Below are 13,238 nucleotides of genomic sequence, written 5' to 3'. Positions count from 1 at the left end.
CAAAAACTCTCACAAATCTGTAAGAAATTAGGTCTTCAACTCCACATTTTAGGTCCATTTAGGGAAATTAAATAAAATACACTTTAATATTAAAATTAAATTCTATTCTTATTTCTTAGAATATAATATTACTTTAACACAACAAATCTTACAATATTATGTACACTTCTACTTAATAAATATTAAATCTGTCTAGATTACTTATCAAGAGATTTTTTTATTTCTCTATCGTTCAATACATAAATTCAAACAAAGGTGCGTCGGTGTTCTGTGTATTCAGGCTTCTCTCTGAAATAGCTGTTGTATACTCTCTTTTATAGTTTAAAAGCAAATGAAATCTCTGAATTAAAAACTTGTAGTTTCTACCATTGTGTGACGTTTTCACCTAAAGTGCGTATTAGCGCTGTCTCTGCAATTTGTTCAACCTTTTTTACGCTGGATTAACTGCGTTCGTTTCCGGAACTTGCGTGTCTGTCGCTTTAGGTCCTGTTCCCTTTTTCAATTCCTTTGCCTTTTGAACGCTCAGATTGAGTTGGTAGATGGTGTCCAGTAGAGGAGTGCCCTTGGTTTCTGGTGTTATAATCAGTAGCGCCGACGCGAGCATAGCAATAAACGCAAAGCAATAAGAAGAGAACGTCGGTGATATTACGGTCTGAAACAAAAAATTAAATTAGACTTGGGTCTATTTTAAGGTATATTAATTGTTAGAATTGAAGATGTCATAACTCATAGCACACTGAATTTTGTAACAATGGCCTTGAAGTTCTGATAACATTTTTCATGGTAGTATCTAATTTTGGTTCTAAAGTCCAGATTTACAAATAAGCTGCTTTTACTTTAGCATAAACATTAAACATATTAACGACGAAACGTTTCGAGAAAAGGTAGGTAGTGCCCTTGCGCGCTTCGCTTGGCACATCTTGGCGGGGGCACTCCCGTGCCTCTCCCAGATACAGCTTCTGCGAGATAGTTGTGGACTCTGTTCTTACTCAAATGCTACTTTTTATCGTATCCAAACGTGCGGTTTCTCATGATTTTTATTTAAAAAGTTGTGGAAAACAATTTTACCAATGCCGGTGTCAAAGGTGCGAGCATGCTGCCGGCGCAGGAGGCTAGGGTGCACAAGCTGACGCACGATCCTCGCACGCTGGTGGGGAACAGCTCCATCGTGTACACCACGGTGCCCGTGTAGCACGCCGACACCAGCAGCTTGCCGAACAGGAATAGACAGATTTTCACCCATCGGTATTCTGTAGAATGTTAGGTTTTGTTAGACAAATAGCACAGGGTAATGCAAGTTGAGAGGTTTTTTTAAACGAAAAAGGTTGTGATAGTGGCATATTTTATGGTCACTTCGTGTGGTTGGATTGAGCGGTATATGATCCAGTGGTTTAAACCATAAGTGGTTTTGAGGCACTCCTTAAATAGGACGTAGTTTTAGAAACTCAGCAAGTAGTGAGTAGTTCTGTCGGTACTCTAGCAATGTTTTGTAGGTAGATATAGAAATTATATTATTATTATATAAAAATATATTAAAAACCTATTATTTATTGAATACAAGTACCTTCTGGAACATAAGCACTCGCGACGCATGTCATTCCACAAACTAGGAAGCCAGTCATCAACGGTTTTCTTCTGCCAATTTTGTTCATCAGGTACATAGATATTAGCTCCCCAGGGAAGGACGTTAGTGCAGTCAGCAGAAATACCGTGTACTTATCACCAGGTAGCAATACAGAGTTGATGACTAAACTGTAGTAAATAAAACTAGCAGCGAGTCGCCAAGTGATGCCCGCTACAAGTCTCTTCAAAATCTCTCTCGATCTGAACATCTCTTTGAAGCTTTCTGTTTCATTTTTTTTGTTCAAGTTGAAGACTTTTCTGAGTTCGTCCTCGGTGACGTCATCTATTTCTTTAGCATCTATCTTGAGTTTGTTCACTCTCGCGATTGTTTTAAGAGTTTCCTTCGCATCCTTAATTTTGCCGTTTATTATTTGCCATCGCGGACTTTCTTTAAGCAGTACCGTATAAGACAGGAACAGTGCAGAAGGTGTGCATATAATCAGCAGCAAGTTCTTCCAGTTGGGTACATGCATGGCAACAACCGCGAAAAGTGCTTCTCCCATGTAAATGGCATAGGCGAATACAACTCCTGCCAATATTCTCGTTTTAGCGTTACTATTTTCTGTCACTGAAAATAACGTTACGTTATGACTTTGAGTAATTTATTACTTATTTTGAAACTTCTCGATAAAAACAAACTTACGTAATACTGCTCCTGCGGTGTAACTTCCTGTTGATATGGCTCCTTCTAGAAACTCCAAGAAGACGTAGACATTGTAAGACTTTGCTATGATCTTGAGATTACCGAGTATACACCCTACGGCGCATATTATTAGCGTCGGTTTTCGCCCAATTCTGAAACAATCACGCCAAATTCGAGTTAATTATAACATGTGACACTTTGTGATTCAGTAAAACTATTGCGTGATGAATTTCTTTTATTTACGTAAGGATTGCGTGAGGTTTCTGTAAGTTTTTAACTATTTGTAGCCTGTAGGTTCAAACAAGCCGCTGGATTTTGAAAATTTGGCCAGAAATACATGAAAAGCGCGGGAACCTATGGGAAGAGTTCAGCAGGGAGACATATAACCCCTTCTCACAAATAGGGATTAGAGAATAGTGGGGATCCCTGAATCCTGATGAATTATATCACCCATATTTTTTTTTGGTGATGAGCTCGATGTTTGAGTTAAAACACCACTTAAATGTCTTGTAGGTTGTGGGACTCAATTACTTGCAGAATAATGATATCAATTGCAAGAGTGTATTCTCCTAGATAGTTCTGCAATAATTGTATAGTATGATAAAAACCCGGTATATTGATATTTGAACATGAAGACAAAGCATTATTCAATTGTTATAAAGTTACATAGTAAATCTTGTTGTGTATCAAAAGAGATAATAATAAATCAACTTAACCTAGAACAAACTTAGAACTCAGATAAATATTATATCATTCTTATGAAAATGTTATTCAGTAATGTTCTTAAAAATTACAAATTGTAGAGCTGCGTAGCAAAAGTTTATGAAGTAAATATTAATTTTGTTCTTTATCTAAAACCTTAGTTTATCTTATTTTAAAGTACTTTACGTGACTTTAATCTACTTTTTACCGTAAAAGATAACTAGTGTGATGCCATAAATTACTAAAGATTAAGTTTACAGTTGTTTTATATTATAGACGTTGCTTGAAAGTCGCGACTTCATTCAAGCAGAAATTCGCTACTAGCGCTGCTGTATTTTCCTGAGAAAAACTATGCTATGTTCTTTTACGGGACATCCAATAGCCATAGCAAACACAGACACAGTAGGTCTACTACGAAACCGTTTTGAGACTCAAACAATCGGACGAGAATGCTGCGTCCTGCTCTAACAACGTCATTTCATGTTTGCTTGAGTAGGACGCAACATTCTCGTACGATTGTTTGAGTCTCAAAACTATTTCGTGGTACGGGCCCTGGTTTTACGTCATAAGTGTGATAAGGTCCTTTTTGGATGTCGGTTAAAAAGCGTACAGATAGTATAACAGACAATAAGTATTATAATCAGGGGCGGATCTTGAATTTATGGGGCCCTGGGCTAATACTGCTTACCCTACCTAATTACTCAACTAATTGCCATTTTAACAAGAAACTGTTTTCTATAGTGATGTAGGTATATCTACAGTGTGTAACAAAAATAAGTGATAATACTTTAGGGTGTGTACGTGTTCCTTGTAGAGAGTTCACTGTGAAAGTAGCAGCGCTGAAAGACGAAAATTTTTTTTCTCTTTTGTATGGGCAGGGGCCCGAGCGTCACGAGTTTCCCCATACAAAAGTGAAAAAAAATTTTCGTCTTTCAGCGCTGCTACTTTCACAGTGAACTCACTACAAGCTATATAGCTCATAAATGGTCTATCCAACACTGAAAGGATTTTTCAAATCGGACAAGTAGTTCCTGAGATTAGCGCGTTCAAATAAGCCCTGTCAAATAATTTCTCTCCGTTTTTTCCACATTTTCCTCTATTTCTTCTATATAATTTTTATTATTGACAATATCGTCTATTGGTTTCAGTTCGGTTGGGGGCCCTCTGTATTCGCGGGGCCCTGGGCTGCAGCCCAAAAAGCCATATAGTAGATCCGCCCCTGATTATAATAGATAACTCCGTTGCGCCAAAACTCTATCGCGCGGGAACCGTTCATACTTTCGGGATAAAAGTATCCTATGTCCTTTCCCGGGACTCAAAGTATCTCTATACTTTTGATCAAAATCGATTCAGCGTTTTGGGATAGATATCAGACTGACAGACTTTCGCATTTATAATATTAGTATGGAGGTATTGTATTTTATAATATGTTCTATGTCTTTTCTGTTCGGGTTTTACTAATTAGGGCCTGTAGACAAGTGGCAAAGCGCTGCCGCTAACGCTAACGCTAGCGCTACAAAATGCATGCGATTTGACATAAGTCATCGCTTCGCTAGCGAATACTAATGTCAAATCTATACATTTTGTAGCGTTAGCGTTTTGCCACTTGTCTACGGGGGCAGGTGTTTGAATTGACGGATGTTGTTCGTAGAGTCAACATCCTGTGGATGCTCCGGTGTTGGGGCGAAACGCGCGTCGAGGTTTTCAACTTGCATGGTGGTGAGAGGCCCTGCACGAATTTGCTAACATTATTGCTTGTGTAGTGGTGGTGTTTGCAGGTTCTTGCATGGGAGTGTACGCATAGGCAGTGTGGGAGAGGAGGGAGGTGCTGTACGCATGCCTATGCGTACACTCACTCATTTACTTAGTTGAGGTTTATTTCGTGCAATATTGCTAAAAATAATAACATACTATATTTTAATTACGTGTTGTTACCTGTCACACATGTACCCCGATCCCAGCATCGCTATGATCATCCCTATGCCGTGTGCTGTTCCAATGAAGTTCACCTTCCATGGTTGGCAGCCGAGATTCAGCTGGAAATAATATTTCGATGTTAGGACTGCCAAAGCGAGTAGACGACAAAGAATTGTGGAAAATTTCCCGCTGTTTTCCCAACTCACCCACGAGAAACGACAAATAGTTTATAAATTCATAAAATTGCGTACAAGTGAGAGTCAACTTACCCTTATAGTTCTTGCAATCTACGAGCGCGCATAGCCATTATTTGTAGTTGGAAATACGAATAGATATTTTCGTTAGTACATACTAACGGAGCAGTCAGTAGCGAGCGAGCCATGTACGCGTATATAGATATGGTCACCAACACAACTAAGGGCGCCGCGCACTCATAGATTGCAAGAACTATACTACTAAGCCATGTGGTCAAAGTAGACAAGTGTGACAAAGAGGAAAATGTGGAAAAAAAACGGGGAAAATTGTTTAAAAGGGCTTATCTCACGGACTACTGAAGCACAGATAAAAAGTAGACCACGTGAAGATCATAGGCTATTTTTTTGGCTAAATTATTTATAAAACGGTGCTTATATATCAATATTAATGTATAAAACTCTACATTTGATCTCTAGGGGACAACTCCTTGGCAACGCCCAAGCAAGTGGCCCTTCTTAGCCCGTACAATACTTAGATTGTTTATAGCATCTTGCATATCACACAACATACTTATATCTCAAAGGGGACAACTGCCCCCTTGGCAACGCCCGTGCAAGTGGCCCTTCTTGGCCCGTAAAATAGATTGTTTGTAGCATATCACACAACTTACTTACATCAGCGACAACCGTGTCATTGTTTTCGTACACCCAGTCCGTACATATTTCCACTCGGTCTGTGAAACTAGTGTTGGTGCACACAGGATCGAGGCCTACTAGAGATTCGTTGAGGATAGGTCTGGAACAGCTGTCGATCTGCGGGCTGGGCCACCAAGTTGGCAGGAAAGTGGAGTCCGTACCCTCACATTCTGGCACGCGACACCTAAAATGAACCGTAATTTCAATGAAATTAAGCCCCATTCGGGTTACTCTGACCCATTCAGGTGAGAGTAACAGGTCTCAGATGTAGGTAACTGCAGTAGTCCTACATCTATGGGCCTGATTACACCTACCGAGTAGTGGCGAGACAGTGCTCTCGGCGATTTTAGGGTTCCGTACCCAAAGGGTTAAAACGGGACCCTATTACTAAGACTTTGTTGTCTGTCCGCCTGTCCGTCTGTCTGTCTGTCTGTCAGTCTGTCTGTCTGTCTGTCTGTCTCCAGGCTGTAACTCAAGAACGGTAATAATAGCTAGAGAGTTGAAATTTTCACAGATTATGTATATCTGTTGCCGCTATAACAACAAATACTAAAAACAAAATAAATTAATATTTAAGGGTTACAACAACATACAACCCATACAACCAAAGTGTTTTTTTTTTTGGCTTTTTTTGCTCTATATCAATAATGGCAACAGGTAGGTACTTGATTTTTTCTATAAGTATATTTAATAATATTAAAATAAAATGAAAAAATAAGTGTGGCTCCCATACAAAAAACACAATTTTTGACCTGTTTTTGCTCTATAAAATGGTACGAAACCCTTCGCGCGCGAGTTCGACTCGCACTTGGCCGATTATTATTAACGAGAGCACTGTCTGGCCACTCTACTTGGTATATTGTGTAACAAGGCCCTAAAGACCAAACGCATTTCGTCCTCCACTCCCGAAGTCCCAAATATTTTACAAATTCATCATAATATTATTGCATTTTTACGTCGTTTGCATTCAAATCGAAATCTTTATTGGTCGTATCAATTAAAAATACTGACTCCGATATTTTTTGCAGCATCAAGCATGCCATCTTTGATTCCGAGGAATTTTAGAATTGGCGCTAATCTGAACCTTTAAACCCGATACAAATGAAAACCTAATTCATGAATTATTTGATGATTTTTTGATTATCTTGTAAAGTTTAATTTTAGTATCTATTAGAATTCCGTACAGTTTATTTAAAAACAAAAAAATTAAGGTACACTCACCTATGGTTGACATGTCCGGCAACAAACACGAAATTCACACTCAACATAGAAACAAAAATCGCCGGCAGACACGACAGAAGGTACATCCATGCCTGGAACCTGCCCGCTTTTTCTAGAATACTTGATATGTCAATCTTCTCTTCTTTGATTTCATCGATCACTTGCTTGCACATTCTTGAATCTATAAATGAGTTGGCAGAACTCTCAACGACACTGAACCGTCTCTATAGAGTTATAGAGCTAGGTATCAGGTAGATAACTAATATTAAACTTTCACAATCTTATATAAACAGTTTTGCTGAGCAAATATAATAAACAATTATTACATGAAGAACGTGTCTTATTAAAATATGTTGATGTACATACATGGCGTCTTGTATTTTGATATTTTGCTGCGAAGAAAAAATGCTGACTTTCAACACGATGGATGCCGATGTTATTTTGTCAATCAATGTTATAAAATAACTTACTTTTATTGATATACTAGATGTCCCGCGCGGCTTCGCCCGCGTAAATTAGGAATTTTACAGAAACCGTTTTTCCCACATTTTCCTGAGTTTCTTCGGTCGTATTAGTCTTAGCGTGATAATATAATATAGCCTATACCTAGTCTTACTCGATAAATGATCTATCTAACACTTAGATAAGTTTTTAAATCGGACCTGTAGTTCTTGTGATTGACGCGTTCAAGCAAACATACTCTTCAGGTTTATAATATTAGGTAGGTATAGATTTTTTTTAATTATCGCTTGACAAACTCGAGTCTCGATCTAAAAGCCTACGAAATGGTATAATATGGTAGTGATGATGATGATGATGAATGTAATTTGCATAGTAGCATATGCTTTCTGTTCTTAAAACAACGCCGAAACTCCCAAACTTGTATCTATAAAGAATCAGGAGTTCTCTCAGCACCTTCCGAACTACGGTATACCAGGTATATCTCGGTGCAAAATCTTACTTGTTGGTAGCCTATGCTTAGAATACTTCTCACGAAACCGAAGTCACCACATGTTTCCCTATAAGTTTTGAGGAGTTCCCTCGGTTACTTATCATCAGATCACCACTTTTGTGAATATAATACCAAATTGGGATGATACCCTATATACCAAAAGAAATATTTTGAAAATCGGTTAACAAACGGCGGAGTAATCGTTGAATATAAGAAAACGAACATAACACCTCCCCCGTTTTGAAAGTCGGTTAAAATTGTAGCCTATGTGTTATTCTGATATATAAGCTATATTATTGTAAAGTTTCATTAAAATCCGTTCAGTAGTTTTTGCGTGAAAGAGTAACAAACATCCATACATCCACACATCCATACATCCAAACAAACTTTCGCCTTTATAATATTAGTAGGATTCATTGATCATTCCGGTTCATCATTTAGATGACCCGGAAGATTAATCATTTAGAGTCGGGCAACCATATCCTCATTTAATATCACAAAACGTAAAGTGGCTCGGCAATGAGCACAAGAAAAACAAATGGTGGTCCAACTAAAATAAAATAAATGATTAATCGGGGGTCTCATACAACAAACACGTTTTTTGCCCTTTTTTTGCTCTATATCCAAAACCTTACTTTTACCATAATAATGGTAAAAGTAAGGTTTTTGAAAATTTCAGAAAATACTTAATTGTATTTTAACTTTAATGATAAGTAATAAAAAGTATATAAACTTGTGATTTAAGGGTGGCTCCCATACAAATTTACGGTACGGAACCCTATGTACGCCAGTCCGACTCCCACTTGGCTAGTTTCATAATTTTTCCTTTCATTGTTGATAACGACCTACCTTGTTGCCAAATTTCAGCAAAATCGGTTCAGCGGTTTGAGCGTGAAGCGGTTGCAGACGGACAGACTTTCGCAATTATAATATTAATAGTATGAAAGTATGGATATCAATTAATAATTATTTTATTTACTTTGTGATATTACGCTAATCGGTCCCGATTATTTGTGATCCGTTGGGCCGACACACGTTAGAAAAGAATAAGTACCACGGAAATCTTTATCGTCTGACGTTTGATTAACTTATCTCTATGTATATTATTCTGATATAATGAGCATAAGACCTATTACGTCCAATATAAACAGAAGCTCTACATTAGTACACACAAGATGAAGACACATCACACACTTTAGTCTTTACAATATCAGCTATTGAATAGATCTCAAAAATCTCGTGATTCCACGAAATATTGTTCTTTATACGGCGGTGACTTAACTTTTATCTTTTTACAAATATTATAAAAAGAACGAGGAAAATAAGTTTTAAAAATATTAACTTTGCGATTAATTATATAAATGTGGACATTATCAAATTACTTTTGAATAATTATATCATAAGTTTGATAATATTCAGTAAATAATAACCCATTAATTGGTGCTGAAGTAGACATGCAAACTCGGATGCTTCAGCGCATACAAATGGAGCCCGAGGGAGTTAGAGTCAGCCTGTCACGAAGTTGTGTTGTGGAGGACAGGGTTAAGCATACCCTTGAGTTGCGTGACCATTGGGTTTTGCAACGCCACAATTTTGTGGCACCTCTCGCTACCGTGCATGGTGCACTAAATGGTCAAGAGCATCGAGGCCTGGCAGGCGGCAAGAAACATCTCGCAGAAAGAGCCTGCAGAGTAGAATAGATAGGACTTCGTCCTGCTCCGCTGGCTGTAATCGCGGCCTCGTCGCTTTGCAGACTGTCTAACGTGTCTCCCGAAGAGAATGGAAACCTCTCCGGTTTTTCAGCGCTCAGAAAGACCTCAGATTGTTGGAGTGTCTCCTAACCTAGATCTACATCTAAGTAGAAAAGATTAATAGATTTGCATTTCGAACTACAGAACTAGTGTTCGGATTAGTAGTAAAAAACTAAAATTGACAAGTTACATAATCTTATGATTTATTAAATTAAATCGCATTTACACTATCGTTATGGAACCCAAAATTATATTTTCCATTCCCGTTAGCTTCTCCGTTATGCCTTATTTCAGTATTTGTCCCCAGTTCTTGTCTTGCCTGTCCCTGTCGATTCGTTTCTGTCACTTGTTCGATGGTGTTTGGTAACGGCAAACCTTTCGTTTCTGGTGTGGTGAACATCAAACCAAATGCCACTAGTGAGAAAATTCCAATGCAGAATGAGGTCAGAAAGGGTGATATTTCGGTCTGGAATGCGAAAAAGAAAATTTTATTATAATATAATGTCAGATGGTACCATGGGGATTTCGACATGAAACCAATTCATTATTATTTATTGTAACAGAACACGCTTTAATGCCCATGATTTCTTAACGCGTTTAACTTTTTCGGTTTAAAAAGCTATATGTGATAATCGAGTCTTCTGAAGACTAACTATAATCTATTCTAGTGTTTCGAACAGATTTTACCTCTTGGAATTACGCTAAGATGTAGCTTCACTCTGCATCCTCTGTCGATTGTATCACGGAGAGTGCTCTGAGGAATTGTTCGGAATCATACCACCTGCAACATTTCGCCATCGTCCCACGCGAAAAATATACCATCCTCATCACCTTGATGAGTGGCAGTCTTCCACCGTGCGTTTCTCGCGTAAAACTCTGGAACGAACTGTCACCAGCAGTATTTCCGGACCTATACGACCTGCAAACCTTCGAGAAGAGTGCGTATTCCCTCTTAAAAGGCCGGCAACGCACCTGCAGCTCTTCTGATGTTGCGAGTGTCCATGGGCGACGGTAGTTGCCTTGCATCAGGCGACCCGTTTGCTCTTTTGCCCCCTTATTTCATTAAAAAAATGCGTTTGGTAGCTTGTGCATAAAATATTGATACAATCAGCTCCTCAATAGAAAAAGAATAAAAAAATAGTTTGGTTAAGTTGAAAAAGTATTTACTGTGGTATTTACCAATGTAGGCGTCAAAGGTGCAAGCATGCATCCAGCGCAGGCTGCCAAAGTGCAAATGCCAGTACAGAATCCACGCACACTCGTGGGGAATAGCTCCAATGTGTATACTACTGATGCTGTGTAGTTCGCTGAAGCTAGGAACTTTCCGAATAAGAAGAAGAGTATTTTTAGCCAGGTCAACGCTGAAAAAATTAAAGAATCCCTCTAGAAACCATGACTAAGGCACACCGACCAGCTTGGGATATAAAAATTGAAATTGATAGAATTTCATCTGTGTGCACATTGCACGGTTAATATGAAATTTTCACCTTTCATTTAGTTACATTTTGCTGAGTTAGTTACTATACAATAAGCAGGCAAGTAGCACTGAACTAGTACTTACATTCAGGTACAAAAGTACTAGCGATACACGTCGCTGCACACACCAAGAATCCACCCATCAAAGGCAATCTTCTTCCTAACTTGTTCATCAGGTACATAGACAGTAACTCTCCTGGAAATGACGCCAAGGACGACATTAAAAAGTTCGTATACTTATTTCCAGGCAAAAACACTGAGTTTACTACAAGAAAGTAGTAAATGAAGCTGACAGTTAACCGCCAAACTGTTCCCGCCAGGAGTCTCGTAACGATGATCCTGGACTTGAACATTTCTTTGGTTCCTTCCCGCTTTTCGTCCTCCTTAACTTTGAGTAGCTTTTTAATGTCTTCGTCACTTTTCTTGTCGATATCGTCACTTATGATTATTTCATTCCATTTGATCATTCGTTTCAAGGACGCTCGGGCTCCTTTTAATCTCCCTGTTATGATCTGCCATCGGATGCTTTCGTTCATTATGAGAAAGTACGTTAGGAAGAGGAGAGGAGGGCTGCATATGACGTGGAGAAGGTCCTTCCAGTGGGGTACGGCCATCGCGAAGAGTGCTAACACAATTTCTCCAAGATAAACTGCGTACGCAAACAACACTCCAGCTAAAGTTCTTGTGTTCGTGTTGCTGTTTTCCGACACTGGAAACAGAGACCATAAAATATTAATAGGACATCCCGGTTTGTAAACTCATTTTAGTTGTAACTGTATGTAGATAAAAGTAGATTTTGAATGTTACAAAACTGTTATAACTGGTTTTTAAATTGGCTAGGCAGGGCCCCCGCTACCATATATTGTGCAATGCGTGCAATGCACACGGGCGCCATCCTCCAGGGGCGCCAAATTGTTATCTTTAGGGGCGCCAAAACCAAGGACTCAAAAACTTTGCCTAAAGGGTCGCCAAAATCCTTATTTTGCACACAGGCGCCAGTAGCCCTTACGGGGTCCCTGACTGGCTAGGATAATTAATAGTAATTCTTACTTATTACTGGTCCAGCTGTATAAACTGCGTAAGTGATAGCGCCCTCTATAAATTCAATGAATATATACAGGTTGTATGATTTGGCGAAAACCTTTAGATTCCCCAGAACACACGCGACTCCGCCGAGTATTAAAGTTGGCTTTCGTCCGAACCTGAAGGATGAAAAGCGTGTTATTGTTATTAGTAACGATTTTCTAAGGTTGGGTTGCACCAACTAACTTTAACTATAACTACAGTGCAAAATGTCAAATCTTTAGTTAAAATTAAATATGCAAGGACGCCATAATCTGAAAATTTACTATGTTTTACAGTGTTCTATTTTTCCTGTCGATTTTTACGGATAATTCAATTTCTTATACCCTCAATCCCGTTACCTGTAGCTTCAATAAAAAAAAAACGCAACAGACATCTATGAATTTCTCCGGTTAAAGTTAAGGTTAAAGTTAAAGCTATAGGACGCCATATTTAATTATAACCATAACTTAAACCTTAACTTTAATTTTAATCACGCCTCTGGTGCAACCCAACCTAAGTGAGATTTTTTTACAAAACGAGGTTGTGCATCATCTAATGAATAGCAACACTGGAAGAACTTTAAGAATTATACAGATTTTGTAACCCACGTATCGCACATCCAGCCTGATCCAACCACCGCAACGATAGAGCCAAGTCCGTGCATCGTCCCCACGAGACGCAATTTCCAAGGATCGCATCCGAGATCAAACTGAATAGAATAGAATAGAATAATTATTTATTTGCAGCTATTACTTACTATTACAATAAGATACAATAAAAATAACTTAAATTATGATAATATTACAACAAAATAATGACAATTTCTAAATAAATCAGCCGCAAATTGGACCAAGCTCGGCAGTGTTGGCACACCTAGCAGGTATCCAACGCCGGTCTTCCGCTTGACCCATTCCGTGACCTCACAGCCGTCCCAACTTCCCAAGTCTCCATTATTTCAATAGAAATTAACAATGAATCAGGTAAACATGCAATTATCA

The 13,238-nt window shown here is 38.6% G+C and overlaps 1 protein-coding gene across 1 annotated transcript; it reads right to left on the bottom strand.

Moving 5' to 3' along the window:
* Nucleotides 1–182: 182 nt before the first annotated feature.
* Nucleotides 183–7,245, bottom strand: LOC121738106 (solute carrier family 22 member 2-like). The gene is made up of 7 exons (XM_042129948.1): nt 6,997–7,245; nt 5,755–5,959; nt 4,904–5,004; nt 2,267–2,418; nt 1,565–2,191; nt 1,069–1,250; nt 183–652 (listed from the first exon to the last, which is right to left on the bottom strand). The coding sequence occupies exons 1-7, from the start codon at nt 7,167–7,169 to the stop codon at nt 431–433; spliced, it is 1,662 nt and encodes a 553-aa protein (XP_041985882.1). The 5' UTR covers nt 7,170–7,245; the 3' UTR covers nt 183–430.
* Nucleotides 7,246–13,238: the final 5,993 nt, after the last annotated feature.

The sequence above is a fragment of the Aricia agestis genome, chromosome 2 (assembly GCF_905147365.1).
Source record: "Aricia agestis chromosome 2, ilAriAges1.1, whole genome shotgun sequence".
In the NCBI taxonomy this organism is placed as follows: Eukaryota; Metazoa; Arthropoda; class Insecta; order Lepidoptera; family Lycaenidae; genus Aricia; species Aricia agestis.
This window is presented reverse-complemented; position numbering and strand designations above follow the sequence as displayed.